At 42.8% G+C, this 18,487-nt stretch overlaps 2 protein-coding genes across 2 annotated transcripts in view; both read right to left on the minus strand.

The window, feature by feature from the left end:
- Positions 1-18,487, minus strand: part of LOC308308969 (protein NLRC3-like) — a gene marked incomplete at both ends in the record, with an annotated part of 283,646 nt that overhangs the window by 262,400 nt on the left and 2,759 nt on the right. The window lies entirely within an intron of this gene.
- LOC308308477 (protein NLRC3-like) lies at positions 6,292-18,273 on the minus strand (the record flags this gene model as incomplete). Its single annotated transcript, XM_080753892.1, has 6 exons — positions 6,292-6,949; positions 10,279-10,328; positions 12,494-12,638; positions 15,121-15,266; positions 15,837-17,606; positions 18,263-18,273. 6 exons carry the CDS (start codon positions 18,271-18,273, stop codon positions 6,390-6,392), a joined length of 2,682 nt encoding a protein of 893 aa, XP_080610018.1. The 3' UTR covers positions 6,292-6,389.

Consider the following 18,487-nt stretch of genomic DNA (forward strand, 5'->3'; position numbering starts at 1 on the left):
GGTGGGCTGTGTTGTGCTGGGCTGGGCTCTGTTGGGCTATACGAGGCAGTACTGTAATAAACCCTACACATGTTCACGTAAAACTATTGGTCGTGTACACAAAGTCATATAAAACTGTTGCCCGTGTACACAGCGGTTAATCACATGTGCCAGGAGCTACAAGCCTGGCGGGAGCCTGGAGCAGCCTGGTGGAGACTGTTGGAGTCTGATTCAGTCATGTGCACCCTGGTCTGGCCTATTCCAGCTGGATCCGGCCTGTAATGGCCTGGTGCATACATAACTACACCCCCTTCCCTTGTCTATACTCCCACTGTGCAGGACTGGGCTGGACTTAAGTGTGCTGGACTCTATTGGGCTGCATTGGGCTCTGGTGGCCTCTGCTGTTACACTATTAAACCTATTACACTAATACACTATTACATGTAATGCACTATTACACTATTAGACTTATTACACTATTACACCTATTACACTATTAAACCTGTTACATTATTACACTATTTACACATATTGTGCTATTACACTATTACACTTATAGTGTAATATATACGTTTTACCCCCGGGAGACCCTCCTGAGAAGCGGAGGTCCCCGCCCGGGCCTCGGTCCTTGAAGTGGAGCAATAGCTTGTAGATCGGCTAATTGAGTATTTTCCATATTTCTTTTCCCGGTGGCGCTGGGGTCCCTGGGGGTCCCTGGAGCTCCAGGGGTCCCTCGGGGCCCAGGCGGTGGCCCTGCCGCCGGGGACCCCCTGGGTGCCGTCCCCGTCTCTCCCGGTCGCTCCGGGGCCGAGTTAAAGCATTTTTAGCGGACTGCAGTTGCAGGGGTCTGCCACTAGGTGGCGCTCTATGAACGGCCGTCTCCGGGCCGCCGAGGCGGACGCGTGGGTACCGGCCCCAGCTCTCCCGGTCGCTCCTAGATCGAGTTATAGCATTTTATTTGCGCTGCAGTGGCGGGGGGTCCTCCACTAGGGGCGCGACCTGGTGCGTCGTTCCGGAGCACCAGGAGTCGTGGTCCCCGGGAATTCCCTGTGAGCAGCCCCTTTGGGGGGATCATTTGGTCATTTTTTAGCTTTTTGGCGGTGGTCCCCGGGGGTCCCCGGAGCTCCAGGGGGTCCCTGGCTACTCTGCAGTCCCAGGCCGAGGCCCCAAAGTCGGACAGGAGCGGAGCAGCGGCCCGTCTGGTTCCCCAAAGCCATATCCCAGGTCCACAGTCATATCGCCAGGGGTCCCTGGAGGTGGTCCCTGATCGGTAGTCCCCGGACTCTGCAGTCCGAGGCCAAGGCCCCAGAAACCCCTCAGGGACCCAGAGAGGTCCCCGAACCACACTTTGGGAACCAGCCAAGGACCCCTTTGAAACCCTGTAGGGCCCCCCCAGAGGTCCCCGAACCACACTTTGGGAACCAGCCATGAATGTACTAGGCTGTTGTGAACCAGCCATGGAAACCCTGGGGGTCCCCAAACCACACTTTGGGAACCAGCCAGGGACCCCCTGGAAACCCGGGGTCCCCAAACCACACTTTGGGAACCAACCAGGCAGTAGTAGGCTAGACTATGGCTCTCTGCTGCCCCCCATTGATAAAACATAGTCGGCACAGAATTGTACACGAAAGGCAGCCAGCGAGTGATCACGCACCATGGTCACTATGAGACATGTACAATGACTGTACACCGGCTCCAAAGGGTACACAGGCCATGGTCATTAACATTGAAACTGCCTGCCGTAGACACCAAAAACAATTGTTAGTAGTATTTATTTATTATTATTAAATCATTATTATTAGTATTTATTTATATCTGCTGGGACCTCATCTGTATTTATTTATTATTATTAAATCATTGTTAGTAGTATTTATTTATTATTATTAAATCATTAATAGTAGTATTATTATATAAGCTGGGACTTCAGCTATAGATTTGTTTATTATTATTGTTAAATAATTGACTATTATTTGTATTCATTTATATTTGCTGGGACCTCATCTATAGATTGGTATTTATTTATTCTCTCAAAATAGTAGATCTACAAGCTCACCAAGAGAGTACAAATGGAACCAAATGGACCCTTGCAGGTCTGTAACTCTGAGAGTGTACAAATGGAACCAAATGGACCCTTACAGCTCTGTAACTCTGAGAGTGTACACATGGAACCAAATGGACCCTTACAGCTCTGTAACTCTGAGAGAGTACAAATGGAACCAAATGGACTCTTACAGCTCTGTAACTCTGAGAGTGTACAAATGGAACCAAATGGACCCTTACAGGTCTGTAACTCTGAGTGTACAAATGGAACCAAATGGACCCTTACAGCCAGGTCTGTAATTCAGAGTGTACACAAGGATCAAATTTGTTCTCCTGCTATACCACCAAAATGTGGAACGCCTTACCGAAGGCCTTAAAGGAGTGCAAATCTCAAGCATCCTTTAAAACCGCCCTGAAAAACCACTCACAGACCTTGTCTCAGTGAACTGTCATGAAACTGTACCTTTTACTATGCAATACTTCCAATAAATACCTCAGTCAATCAATCAAACAATGGAACCAGATTTCGTTCCATGTGTACTCTCTATTTCTGACAGTAATCATTAGAGCAGTGGTTCTCAACCAGTGGTCCGGGGACCACCTGTGGACCTTGAGGGGGTTCCAGGTGGTCCCCAGCTAAATGATGGAGAGTTGGTAACCAACCATTTGGTTTCATTTTATCCTCTCAAGAGTTAAACTATTGTTAAACATTTGCATTAATTAATTTACAAGAAGTCTAAAAATTAAGAGAATGTAGAAGAATTGTTACTTTGATCAAAGTTTGCCTGTTATCTCTCCTATGAGAACTTTAGCCAAAAATAGCAGATCTAAAAGCTCACAACGCCTCGCGCTGCGAGGCGTTGTGAGCTTGTAGATCGGCTATTTTTGGCAAAGAGGTTTGGCGTATAAGGGGGAAAAGAGCAGACTAAGTACAGAGTGAAAGGTCAAGTTTATTGAGTATTGACGGTTCAAGTGGTTAAATATCTGAAAACACAAATTGACATGAATCCAAAATACACTGATGATTGTGCTGTCAAACAATGAAACTATATGGAATCTATGAACAGGTTGTGGGGGTCCCTGCTTCATCTCTCTTTCTCTCAACTAAGGGGTCCCTGCTTCAACTCTCTCTCAACTAAGGGGTCCCTGCTTCATCTCTCTTTAAACTAAGGGGTCCCTGCTTCATATCTCTCTCAACTAAGGGGTCCCTGCTTCATCTCTCTCTCAAACTAAAGGGTCCCTGCTTCATCTCTCTCTCAACTAAGCGGTCCCTGCTTCAACTCTCAACTAAGGGGTCCCTGCTTCAACTTTCTCTCAACTAAGGGGTCCCTGCTTCATCTCTCTCTCAACTAAGGGGTCCTTGGCCTGAAAACGTTGAAGACCCCTGATATAGGGTGTTTGGTCTATCAGTGCATCTCAAACGTTTCTGACTTCGGTTCTCCCTTTCTGCATGTGCTTTCTGAATCAAAGTACCCTAAAGTTATTAAAATATTTATGCAAATATATTTTTATATGCAAAAAGGTATTACTTTCTACTCTGTAACAGTTGTGGTAGTCAGGTTCTTGAAAACTTAGGTTCTCACAAAGTTTCTTAAAGTTTCATAATTAAATACAACTGCATTTCATATTTTCTTTCACATTCCCTCTGTAGTACCTCCGAGTACCCCTAGGGGTCAATGTAGCCCCATTTATAGAGCTATTTAACAGTTACTGAACAAACACTCTATAGAGATGATTACTGTCACAATATAGAGCTATTTAACACTGTTACTGAACAAACACTATAGCAATGATTACTGTCACAATATAGAGCTGTTTAACACTGTTACTGAACAAATACACTATAGCAATGATTACTGTCACAATATACAGTAGAGCTGTTTAGCACTGTTACTGAACAAACACTCTATAGCAATGATTACTGTCACAATATAGAGCTGTTTAGCACTGTTACTGAACAAACACTCTATAGCAATGATTACTGAACAATATAGAGCTATTTAACACTGTTACTGAACAAACACTCTATACTATAGAGTGTTTGTTCAGTAACAGTGTTAAATAGCTCTATATTGTGACAGTAATCATCGCTATAAACACTCTATAGCGATTACTGTCACAATATAGAGCTATTAACACTGTTGCTGAACAAACACTATAGCGATGATTACTGTCACAATATAGAGCTGTTTAACACTGTTACTGAACACACACTAATGATTACTGCGTGTGCGTGTGTGTATGTGCGCGCGTGTGCGTACAGAATAACCCTCACTTCAAAAAGTTACATTCAAAATGTTTTTATTTTATAATATTTTATTGTTGTTTTTATCAAAACATTGTATCAGGGTTTAATGTAACTTTGGCACAATGTAAATAGAATAGCAATGGTTTCATTTTATTGGAAATATGAGTAAATATAAATGTTTTACATTTTATAATTCCATCTTATAGGTAAAAAAAACAAGCAAAACAAAACAAAAATACATGATTTTCAAAACCCTTCATTAGAGTAATTGTATTTTTGTTTTCATTATCAATAAAACTTTACAGTATTCATGTTTAAATGTTCTAGAGCAGGGGTCTTCAACAGGGGGTCCGGGGCCCCTAGGGGGTCCTCAGAGTTACTACAGGGGGTCCTCCAAATCCTTATGTGATAGGATAATTATTTTAAATGAACAACTTGAACCCTCGCATCCTTATTCTGAGGAGAACTTTAGACAAAAATAGCAGATCTACAAGCTCTCAACGCCTCGCGCTGCGAGGCACCCTGCCCGTCCAGCTTGGCAAAAAGGTTTGGTGTAGAGGTAAAAAAGAGCAGACCAAGTACAGAGTGAAAGGTCAAGTTTACTAAGTATCGACCATTTAAGTGGTTAAGTCTCAAACAAGTCCCTGCTTCATCTCTTTCTCTGCTAAGGGGTCCCTGCTTCATCTCTCTCTCTGCTAAGGGGTCCCTGCTTCATCTCTCTCTCTGCTAAGGGGTCCCTGCTTCATCTCTCTCTGCTAAGGGGTCCCTGCTTCATCTCTCTCTCTGCTAAGGGGTCCCTGCTTCATCTCTCTCTGCTAAGGGGTCCCTGCTTCATCTCTCTCTCTGCTAAGGGGTCCCTGCTTCATCTCTCTCTGCTAAGGGGTCCCATCACACATTTATACAATATGTAGAGGGGGTCCCTGCTTCATCTCTCTCTCTGCTAAGGGGTCCCTGCTTCATCTCTCTCTCAGCTAAGGGGTCCCTGCTTCATCTCTCTCTGCTAAGGGGTCCCTGCTTCATCTCTCTCTATTAAGGGGTCCCTGCTTCATCTCTCTCTCTGCTAAGGCGTCCCTGCTTCATCTCTCTCTGCTAAGGGGTCCCTGCTTCATCTCTCTCTCTGCTAAGGGGTCCCTGCTTCATCTCTCTCTCTACTAAGGGGTCCCTGCTTCATCTCTCTATCTCTAAGTCTAAGGGGTCCCTGCTTCATCTCTCTCTCTAAGTCTAAGGGGTCCCTGCTTCATCTCTCTCTCTCTCTAAGTCTAAGGGGTCCCTGCTTCATCTCTCTCTGCTAAGGGGTCTCTGCTTCATCTCTCTCTCTCTCTCTCTCTCTCTCTCTCTCTCTCTAAGGGGTCCCTGCTTCATCTCTCTCTGCTAAGGGGTCCCTGCTTCATCTCTCTCTCTGCTAAGGGGTCCCTGCTTCATCTCTCTCTCTAAGGGGTCCTTGGCCTGAAAACGTTGAAGACCCCTGCTCTAGAGCAGATGTTCTCACACTTTATAGGTCACGACCCCCAAAATAATCATATATGAACTGGGGACCCCCCATTTCAAACAAAGTGTAAATTGTAGAGTTGAAGCATTACATTTAGTTTGACTCAGTATTTGCCTCTTTATGTTATTTGACAATTTGTCCAATGTTTGACCAGTTTATACTTTGATAGCAGATCTACAAGTTCACAACACGCTGTGATGCGACATGTTGTGTGCTTGTAGATCGTCTATTTTCAAACAGTCAATTTATACAATAAATGGTTAAAGTGGTTACACTGATTTTGATGCTATATACATGAATGTTGCTGGGGACCCCCTGGAACCCCTTCAAGGACCCCTGGGGGTCCCCGGACCCCACTTTGAGAACCACTGTATGATGATATCATGATCTATAAATCTGTACAATATCCATGTTTAAATGTGTTACCCCCCCCCCCCCCCCCCCATCGCTATGGAAACCAAACCATATTGATTCTATAAACATCCCCCCCACCCCCCGTTCCTGATTATTACATTATGATACATTATGAACACCCTGTCTGTCTGTCTGTCTGTCTGTCTGTCTGTCTGTCTGTCTGTCTGTCCTCACAGCCTGTCTGTCTGTCTGTCTGTCTGTCTGTCTGTCTGTCTGTCCTCACAGCCTGTCTGTCTGTCTGTCCTCACACAGAGACACAGAGGAGTCAGGGTTAAGCCCAAAGCCAGCATAGAGAGGTTCAGTGAATGTGTACTGGACGGTGTAGAGGTGTGTCAGTGTCGGTGAGGACACTTCATAGAAGGACAGAGTCCCAGCAGGACAATCCAGATACACTGCTACTCTGTTGGGGCCAGAGGGACGAGCAGGAAGGTAAGTCTCCTTACTATTGTGTGTGACAAAGTATCTGTTACCATGGTTATCATCATGACAGAACAGACTCCATGACATTTTATTGCATCCAAGCTCACATTCCTCACCCTTTCCTTTCCTACTGATTCCTCTGTAAGTTACTCCTATATTAACCTCTCCACTCCTCTCTACCTCCCAGTAACAGCGTCCAGTCAGACCCTCTGTACACAGAACCTGGACCTTTCCTTCAAACCTGTCTGGATGATCAGGATATGAATAAAGCTGTTCCACCCGAGTCGCCTTTCTGTTGTTCTCAGAGAGAGCGAGGTTTGTGTCTGCTGTGTTTGTGTCCAGTGTGAGACGATGGGAATCTGATGAGAAAACAACACAGTAAACATTAAATACATCATTCACTGAGTGACACACATACGCACAGGCGTACACACACACACACACACGCACGCACGCACGCACGCACGCACGCACGTGCATGCAAATACACCCACCCAGAATTTATTACAGAATCAGTTTGGTTTTCCATAGCGATGGGAGGGGGGTCTCTGTGTGTCTAACACATTTAAACATGAATATTGTACAGATCTATAGATCATGAATACAGTGGTTCTCAAAGTGGGGTCCGGGGACCCCCAGGGGTCCTTGAGGGGGTTCCAGGGGGTCCCCAGCAACATTCATGTATAGCATCAAAATCACTGTAACCACTTTAACCATTTCCTGCTGAACGATTGACTACTTGAAAATAGACGATCTACAAGGTGTGAGCTTGTAGATCTGCTATTTTCAAATGAAGAATATTGGGAAAATGTTGTGTCTGGCACAAACTTTTTCCAGATGGGGGTCCTTGACACACACCTAGACACATGCGCTGTGAGCTTGTAGATCTGCAATTTGTAAATAGCCAAGGTGTAAAATATGGATAAAGTGGTTCAAATGAGTGTGATGCTGTATTAAACATTTTGCTGGGGACCCCCTGGAACCCCCTAAGGACCCCTGGGGGTCCCCGGACCACACTTTGAGAAGCATCAACCACTTTAACCCTTCATCGACCGGTGTCTCCCAGGGCTCTATACCCTCCACACTCCAAAATAGCCGATCTACAAGTTCACAACACGTCGCAGCACAATATGTTAAGAGCTTGTAGATCTGCTATTTACGGTGAATGTTCACGTATTAAGACATGTCCAACATTGGGAAGCAGGGTTTAAATGGTTAATGGTTCAAAGGAGGTTCTTTGAGGAACCATGTGTGGTTGTGAGCTTGTAGATCTGATATTTGGGCAGGCGGACATATCTCAGATCTTAATGGGTTAACCGCTTAAACCTTATTTCAAATATAGTGAAAATAGCAGATCTACAAGCTCACAACGCCTCACACTGTGGTGCATTGTGAGCTTGTAGATTGGCTATTTCCACTATATTTAAGCAGTTCTGTTTTAATGCATTTATTTTTGGGGAAATGTTTTTAACTTCAATAAACAATGCATTGATGAAAAAGTGCTGTAGTTGTAATTTGTACTTTTTAATACTTGTAGCCGGGGACCCAGTCACCAAAATGGGAGGGGACATGTGATTTTCTGCGGTACTTTTTATTTCTGTTTTATCTATTAGTTTGGTCATTAAGGTCCACAGAATGAGAGGCCTGCTCTGCTGGAAACATCGCGAAAGAAAGTTATGGCCATTTGTATATCACTGTCCCATTGACTCCACTAGAAATATTAAAAAAAGGAAAAAAGGTCTGCTTTAATTAGCATGTGAGGGGTCAAACTGGGGGTTTTTCTTCATGATTCTGAATCCATTGCAAGCATTTGTTTTGCATGAAAACATTCCTTGGGCTAGATTTCGGCCCCCCAAATACTGTGAAAAGTGATGAGTCATCACCTTTTTTCCACTTTTCACAGTTTTGGGCTGCTGAAGGTTAACCCAAGGAATGTTTTTCATGCAAAACAAATGCTTGAAATGGATTCAGAATCATGAAGAACCCCTAGTTTGACCCCTCACATGCTACTTAAAGCACATGTATTTTATTTTTTTAATATTTCTAGTGGAGTCAATGGGACAGTGAATATCCAAATGGCCATAACTTTCTTTCGCGATGTTTCCGGCAGAGCAGGCCTCTCATTCTGTGGACCTCAATGACCAAACTAATAGATAAAACAGAAATAAAAAGTACGGCAGAAAATCACATGTCCTACCCTATTCCTTGAGCTTTTGGGCTTGCGGGTCCCCGGCTATTGAGTATTTACTGGATTTTCAGGACAGGAAAATGTGGATTCAAGACATTTCCTCACTAATGTGTTTGTAAAGATGTCTAGTAACACATTTCATTTAATAAATTCCTTCTCAAGACATTTCCTCACTAATGTGTTTGTAAAGATGTCTTGTAACACATTTCATTTAATACATTCCTTCTCAAGACATTTCCTCACTAATGTGTTTGTAAAGATGTCTAGTAACACATTTCATTTAATAAATTCCTTCTCAAGACATTTCCTCACTAATGTGTTAGTAAAGATGTCTAGTAACACATTTCATTTAATAAATTCCTTCTCAAGACATTTCCTCACTAATGTGATTGTAAAGATGTCTAGTAACACATTTCATTTAATAAATTCCTTCTCAAGACATTTCCTCACTAATGTGATTGTAAAGATGTTTAGTAACACATTTCAAAAGGTTGAAACTCCCCTAGGCAGGGGTGTCACACCAAATTCTGGGCCCTGGGTACAAGGATTCACTGCGTGAATGTTCCCATGAATGTTCTTCATAGGGGAGGGGGTTTAACCCATTTAGACTGGGAACGTATTATTACGCGTTATGTTGTGCTTTAACTATTGAAAAATAGCAGATATACAAGATCACCGTGTGGCACCAAGTGCCGCTCTGCGAGCTTGTAGATCTGCTATTTTTGAAAAATAAAATTGAAAACCCTTTGTTTATATGTCAGTGGTGCTCAAACCTTTTCATGTGAAGGACCCCCAAAATGATATGTATTTGGCCCCCATCTCAATATATTTAGTTCCAGGGACCCCTCAGAAGCAAAAATTGAGTTACAAAATACATATATATACAAGGACGCAACGCGGCACACGGTGCCACGCTGTGAGCTTGTATATCTGCTATCCAAAGCCTTGTTTTGTGTGAGAATCTCTATTTGTGGGCGCGTGTCAAATTAAAAAGTATCTTTCTTAGTTTGTAGAATCCTAGGAGACACTGCTCCTCAGGAGTCCAGATCACCTGGAGGTTCTCTGGTTCCTCCAGAGGTTCTCCTGGATGGAGTGGAGGAGTGGAGCAGGACTAGGGTGCTCCTCACCTGGGTAGAGGGGAGCATGAGGTCCTGGGCTGTACCCCCTCTCCCCTCTATGGATGTGGTCAGCAACACTTTGTATCTGCTGAAGAACAGCTAAGCCTGTTGATTGAACTGTATTTTAAATGGTCTCTCTAGGGGTCCCCAACCCCAGTTTGGAACCACTGCCCTGGAGGGGGTTGAATTTCAATGTTTTGGATTGTGTTACTGAACACCTTTAAAACATATTGCTGAAGGTTTTTATAATATCCTCTGAATACAAGGAGGGAGGGGCCAACACAGTATAAAACACTGTATAAAACTGTGTATAAAATGTCAATGTGACAGACAGACAGACAGACAGACAGACAGACAGACAGACAGACAGACAGACACTCACATCTTGTAAGGAGTTGAGGTTTAATCCAGTGTTCTCCTCCATGATTCACACTGTAGGAAATAGAACAATGAATCAATGTCTGACTGTCTAACACATACACACACACACACACACACACACACACACACACACACACACACACACACACACACACACACACACACTAGGGTTTAATACCGGGGTCCCGGGATCCGGGCTTCCCGGGCACAGTGCACGTAATTTCCCTCCCGGGAATTGGCGGTGAGACCCGTCGTCCTGGAGGTTGTGTTTTTTCTTGTTAGAAAATACAATTTACTAGCAGCGCACAGGCAATTAGACTGCCTGACACGTTATCCTCACCAGCCGTGCAAGCATCTCATCTGTTTCAGCTGTGTGGAAGGATTTTACCAGTCTCTGTGGGCTGTCAAGCAAGCCTGTCATCGAATATACCGGTAGCTGATCTACCATCTCACAACGTAGCACAAAGTGCCGCGTTGTGAGCTTGTAGATTAGCTGTTTTCACTAGGCAAGTTTACTTCTTAAAGTGATGCGGAGAAAACACTGATGGGTGATAATGGCGCATTTACTTTCTTATTGTTGCATTAATTATGCTCTTAACGTTTTTACATGAGAAACTCTCCAGCAAAAAAAGAAAAAAAGGAAAAAAATAGCCTTCTACAATCAGCTAAATGAAGAGCACGCACACCGTTCGTGATATGCTGCGGTGCAGTGTCGCGCCCTGTGAGCTTGTATATCTGCTATTTTTCTATAACTATGAAACACTAGATTTGACATAAATTGCCAAGATATAAACTGTAAACACCAATAACGCATGCATTATTGATGTGTCTACTCCACTCAGTGAATTGCACTCACAAATGGCAACTCTAAATATGAAATAGCCTACTCTGTTGGTTTGCATTTCCACACAATATATTTTAACCAGAATTAAAACATCTGACAGCACTTTGTGACCATTTATGAATTGTATTGGCGTAGGCCTACCTTTCAAAATGAGTGGGATGGTTGCGCACTTGCGCTTGTTTGCTTGAAGTCAGAGAAACGCTTTTCTGCTCACTGCAACACAAAAATCATCTTCGCTCTGCTAAGTCGTGATATTTAGTTTTTTAAACAAGTGGGCGCAGAATTTACAGAAAACGTCTTTTCAAAGAGATTGGCCTACTGTATGTGGCAGGAAAATGAATAACATCCATTGCTGCTTTTGACAGTCCCGTGAATCGCGCAGCCACAGAGACCGTGTGTGGTGGATGATGTGAATTTGTTTTGTAGCCTAATGTCCGATCGGATCCAAGAACAGCGAGTCCTGAACTGAAGTTCTGATGACAGAGCCAAGCCCCCGCCCTGCGGACCGGTGATCATATCTTTCTACTTTTTGTCTCCGCCAGGCCGAGAGATATAGGAGACCGTTTTGCACCGTTTTTTCTTTTGTTTAATATATATATATATATATATACAGTATATATATAAACGGGACATCCCAGGGAGCCCGGGATAAGGTCAGAAAATTCCTGGGATTTAAAATGAGCTAAATCCGGGAAAGTATTAAACCCTAACACACACACACGCACACACACGCACGCACGCACGCACGCGCCCACACACACACACACACACACATACTGGTTTTTATGATTTGTGGGGACCACAATGATGAAAAGGGTGGTCCCCACATGTGATGATTTTAATCATCTCATGTGGGGACCACCCTTTCTAAATGTTATACAGCTATGAAAAAAAATCAGGTATAACAACTATGGCTGTGTTAGTTTATACACGACTTCAAATATCAGAATTGATGAAGTTATTCCCCATGACGTGACTGTGTATACAGATTTTGGTCCCCACATAACATATAAAGCTACTGAGCACACACACGCGCACACACACACACACACACACACACCATGACCAAAAAACGTGACTTATGGGCCAATGCTAAAAACTTCACAGGCACATCAGAGCAGCTCCTGTGTTGGTTTTTAACAGTTTCCCTCATGGGGACCTGATTTTTGGTCCCCATACCGTACCTGGTCCCCATGACGTGACTACAGATTTTGGTCCCCACAAACATACAAAAACCAGTGCACACACACACACACACACACACACACACACACACACACACACACCTAGTCTACTCACTTCAGAGTCTCCAGTTCAACATTGTAAGGAAACACTGCACTAACCAACATGGACACAGTCCAAGTCTACTCACTTCAGAGTCTCCAGTGCAGCAGAGAGCTTCTTCAGACCAGAGCCTCCTAAGTGGCTGAAGTTCAAGTCCAGCTGTTTCAGATGGGAGGGGTTGAAGGTCAGAGCTGAAGCCAGAGAAGAACAGCCTTCCTCTGTGAGCCCACAGCCTGACAACCTGCAGAGAAATCCATATTTAACAAAGTGCTGTTGATGTTCAAGTAGAGATCCACACAGAGAGAAAACACACTATTTATTTACCTCAGGATCTGCAGTCTACACTCTGCACTCTTCAGTAGAGCAGAGAGTTGCTCCACTTGTGATGCCTGCAGGCAGTTGAAACTGATGTCCAATTCTCTCAAATGGGAAAGATTAGATCTGAGAGCTGAGAGCAGGATGTCAAATCCTGTCTGTGTGAAGTTACAGCCAGCAAGTCTGTAATTAAAGATTACATATCTGGATTGATTATCAGAGTTTTGGAGGAGGGACCAAAGAGATGGAAAGAACAGGCAGGCAGGAATAATGTGAAGTAAATCATGGTCATCTTCCAACAGGAAGCTAACTGACAGGAAACAGGAAGCAGCAAGTTAACAACAGATGATTCAGCAAACTGATAGAGAGAGGACAGACAGACAGACAGACAGACAGACAGACAGACAGACAGACAGACAGACAGACAGACAGACAGACAGACAGACAGACAGACAGACCTGGTAGTTATAGTAATAGTTGTAAAAAAAAAAAAAAAAGTAAAGTGAAAAACCTCCCCGTGGTGGTGACCACAATCGCCTCCTCCTTCAAAGGGAAGCCTACTATATATATATACACTTAACACTATGGACCCCTGTGGACTCAGTGAAGAATTTGACATCAAGCCTTTTTTGTGACATGTTTTCCTTCATCTGTATATATTTATTTATATATTTTTTTCTATTTGTGTGTACATTATGTGTTGTTTTTCTGATGTTACCGTCTTTTATTATTGCCTTTACTCATCTGATTACATTTTGTGTACTGTTTATATATTTTGTTTTGGTCTTTTCTTTAGGCGTATACTAAGGGTTTTTTACACATGTTATTTTGTTTACATTGTTTGGCTATTTTATAGCTTTAACCAGGCTACACTGGTAGACTGTTTATAAATATTGTCACTAGCCCAGATCCTCTGATTTTTAAAAGGGCAGTGTTATTAGACTAGATGGGTGTGTCTACCCAGCTGCTACACATGTGTACTGATGAACTTCCTCCGGTTCCATATAACTGGCTAGCCTATTGTGTCATTCACTTTAGACCTGATGAAGACGCCGAAGGGCGTCGAAACGTTGTCGATTTTAATGTTATAATTAATATATAATAATTAATTTATTATTTTTATTATTTTTTTCTAGTCAGTGTGGGTTACCATGATATCAGCCTTATTGACTAAATGAAACAGACAACAGACTGCTGGTGCTGGTGGGCTGGGGAACCAGCAAACCTTCCAGTCTGTGTTTACACCAGTTTGACACTCAATGATTGTGTAAGTGGACGTGATAATTCCCTAGCAGCCATGATGGATCACATATTGTATTTACTGTAGCGTATCAGTGTGATGTGATGCCAGAGCATAGGGGAGGCTATGCCTTCCCAAATGCTACTGGGTAGTTTTCAAATTAGGCTATAGCCTAATATACAGTATGAGCGCAGCATTATATAGACAGATTTCTTGTTTACCAAATTTGAGACTTCATGCGCAGGTGCCTAAAATGTAATCAATTCCCCAAATGTGTTGTTTTGGGGTGCGCTCAGCGCTCAGCACGGGTTTCAGTTCATTCGTACCTCTTCAGTGTTGGCTGGTGAGACGTCACCCGGCCACAACGGCATTGCACGCTGAGAACAGCTGGCTGTACAAGCTTCAGTCATACTATTACTATATAGCCTACAAGCTCACATCACGTTGCGGATTTGCCCGTAGGGACTCTGAGCTTGGAGGTCTGCTATTCTCTGCGCGCAACATCGTTGGAGAATAAAGGCTTGATCCCGATGGCCATGGGCTGCAGCTGCTGTGATCATACTCATAGAGCGCTCTCTAGTCTCTGTCTCTCCGTTCTCAGTGGAGGAAAACGTACTGCGTTTTTTTACTTAAGTAAAAGTATCAATACTGCATTATTGAAATACTCTGTTAAAAGTCCGGAATTCAAAATGTACTTTGGTAAAAGAAGGCTAAAACAGGGATGGCATCAAAATAATCTCACAACATGTCACAGCACGATGCGTTGTGAGCTTGTAGATCGGCTATTTTTAAATAGTCTCTATACTATAGGTATAAAACAGGGCTAAAGAAGATACTATGTTTTATAATATAATCATTTATATCTGCAAAGTAACTAAAGTTTTCATATAATTGTAGTCGAGTGAAAGTAGCCTACAATATTTGGATCCGAGATGTAGTAGTATTGAATAAAAAACAGCCTGGCATAGATGCTGTTTGGCTCACCCGCCGCCTAGTGGCCAGAGTGAGGACTAACCAACACCGTATGATGATAATACCATGATGTCAACTTAATGCACACTCCTCTTATTAGAATCAAACAATAAATAATAAAACAGAACTAATCGAAATAATGCTGGTTAATTAATCTGACCTCAGTATCTCCAGTTCACAATGTGGACTCTTTAATCCAGCAGAGATGAGTTCCATGGATGAATCCTTCACGTCGTTATAACTGAGATCCAATTCTCTGAGATGTGAAGGATTAGAGCTGAGAGCTGAAGACACAATTTCATAATCTGGCTCCTCGAGGTTGCAGCCAACAAGTCTGTAAATGTAGAATATGTAAAAATTATCAACACAGATTAGATCAAGTTCATGTTGAAGAAAAAAGAAAAAATGCCCAAAATCATGAAAAAGAAAAGAAATTTAACCCCAAATATGAATCACATGGTGAGGGTTGTATACTCAACGCAGCACCAAAAGCATTTCCACTTAAACCAGTCAGGGATGTCAAAATGTGAACCTTTGAACTATTGTTTTTTATTTATTTATTTATTAATGGTTTTTTATTTTATGTTCATAGGAGTTTTGTCATTCTAGGGTCAAGACAACTTGACCTTTGGTGTTGTCAATGTTTTTAGGGCACAAAGGTCAAATGCCAGGACAGGAAGGTCATCAAATAAAACAATGATTTTAAGTCCACAGAAATAATTAATTTAATGTCTTAATATATTGATCTTTTTTATAGGACTGTCGATTATTTGCACATAAGCACAATACCACCAGATCTGATTATTATTGGATATTTTAAGTCAAACCATCATTTCTACTTATAGTGTTTGATGTGACAGTAGATGTATTCTCTTCTAATACATTTTCTATTCACATTACTAACCGAGCCTTTCTGGTGTTCCTAACAGCTGGGACCAGCCTGGATGTCGCCCAGGTTCCTGTTGTGTTGTATTCCTGCAGGTCCAACTCATCCAGGACCTCCTCTGACGACAGCAGCATGTGGGCCAGAGCTGAACACTGGCTCTGAGACAGTTCTGTCTTTGATCTGTCCCCTGACTCCAGGTACTGTTGGATCTCCTGATGCAGTGAGTGGTCGTTCATCTCCATCAAACAGTGGAAGATGTTGATCAATCTGTCAGAAGAAATATCCCGATCCTCACATTTCATCTTCTTCAGATTGTTGATGGCTCTCTGGACGCTCTTTGGACTGTTTTTTGTCTGAAACAGCAGACCTCCTAACAGACTTTGGTTGGATTCTAGTGAGAGGCCATGAAGGAAGCGGAGAAAGAGGTCCAGGTGGCCATTCTTACTCTTCAGGGATTTTTTGAAGGCTCTCTTCAGAAAGACATCCAGGGGCATATTTCTTTCTTCTCCTTCTTCTTCTTCTTCTTCTTCTTCTTCTTCTTCTTCTTCTTCTTCTTCTTCTCCTAGGAATGTCTTCAGTACCTTCATGTTCCTCTGTGTGTAACAGTGGAACAGGTAGACTGCAGCCAGAAACTCCTGGATGCTCAGATGAACAAAGCTGTAGACCTTTCCCTCAGATTGAACAGTCTCTTCTTTGAAGATCTCTGTGCACACTCCTGAGTACAGCGAGGCGTCTTTCACATCAAGACCACACTCTTCCAGGTCTTCTTGGTAGAACATCATGCTACCTTTCTCCAGATGTTCAAACGCCAGCCTGCCCAGCTTCAGAAGAACCTGCCTGTCCTTCTCCATGAGCTGCTGTTGATTCACATGATGATACTTCTTCCACTTCCTCTTGGTCTGAACCCACAGGAAGTGGCTGTACATCGCAGTCTGGGTCTTGGGCAGCTTTTCTGTCTCGTCTGTCTTCAACATGTCCTCCAGAACGGTAGCAGTGATCCAACAGAAAACTGGGACGTGACACATGATGTGGAGGCTCTTTGACATCTTCATGTGTGAGATGATTTTGTTGGCCAGCTTCTCATCATCACTGAATTTCTTCCTAAAGAACTCCTCCTTCTGGGGGTCTGTGAACCCTCGTACTTCTGTCACCAGGTCAACATGTGCAGGAGGGATCTGATTGGCTGCTGCAGGTCTGGTAGTTATCCAGAGGAGGGCTGAGGGGAGCAGATTCCCCTTGATGAGGTTTGTCAACAGCAAACCCACTGATGATGTCGCTGTGACATCAGAAACAATGTCATTGTTCTGGAAGGCATCAGAATCAATGTCAATGTTCTTGAATTTCAGCGAAAACCTGCTTTCATCCAGACCATCAAAGATGAGGCCAACCTTCCAGACAGCGAGCTGCTCTGCTGTGACCTTCTTTAATTCTGGGTGGAAACGATGGATCAGTGAGAGAAGACTGTGCTGCTCATCTCTGACCAAGTTCAACTCCCGGAATGAGAAGGGAACCAGGAGAATGACATCTTGATTTTCTAAACCCCTTGCCCAGTCCAGAGCGAACTTACGCACAGAGAAGGTTTTTCCAATGCCAGCGATGCCCTTGGTCAGAACTCTTCTGTTGGGTTTATCTCTGCCAAGGAGGAGGGGCTTAAAGATGTCACAGCATTTGATTGGTTGGTCATGGAGGGTCCTCTTCTTGGAAGCTGTCTCAAGCTGCCAGACCTCATGTTGGGTATTAACCCCTTCACTCTCTCCCGCTGAGAGGTAGAGCTCTGTGTAGATGCTGCTGAGGGAGGGCACTTCAGTGACGTATGTCACACGATCAAGACGGTTCAAACCGACCTTATAAAACTTTAACTGCTCCTGCGGACTGACACCTGCTATGAGAAGACAATGAAGACATGTTAAGGTAATTCATAATCTAATATACCATACCATTAAAATGTCTTAAATACTCAAAAAATCAAAAAAGAGAATAACAGCAAAATAAAGAACATTGGATCATTTGTTTTAGACTAAATGTATAATTTAATCACCAGTATTTGTACATTTATACAGGAATACAATGTGAACATTTAGTATGATGATGTTTTCTGCTATTTAAACATTTCATTAATTAATATGAAATGTTAATTAGTGTAAAATGTGTCCAGTCTTACTTTGTTCACTTGTGGTTTGACTGGATGTCTTCTGTTCAGGTGTGGTTCTGAGTCTCTCTCTGTGGAGATGAAGACAATATAATATAGATAATAGATAGTTTGATATATTAACTTATATTATTGAATTAACCGCTTAAGACCTGTATACTTTGTCATACAATGATTAGTGCCGATATACAAGCTCAGGAGGGCTGTGATGCCATGTGTTGTGAGCTTGAAGATCTGCTCATTTCACCATGTTTTCTTTACATAATATTGTATAGATGAACATGAATTACATGACCTGGTCTGCATGATACAAACACACTGCCCAGATGTAAATACAGGTTCTTATATCACTGTAGAATATATTTGTACATAATGTTATCACTGTAGACTATAGAGGTAATAGCTGTACATAATGTTATATCACTGTAGACTAGAGGTAATAGTTGTACATAATCAATGTGTTCTTAAATACATGTAGATGTGTGTGTGTGTGTGTGTGTGTGTGTGTGTGTGTGTGTGT

This window comes from Nannobrachium achirus (assembly GCF_963921795.1).
Source record: "Nannobrachium achirus genome assembly, chromosome: 23".
Lineage (NCBI taxonomy): Eukaryota > Metazoa > Chordata > Actinopteri > Myctophiformes > Myctophidae > Nannobrachium > Nannobrachium achirus.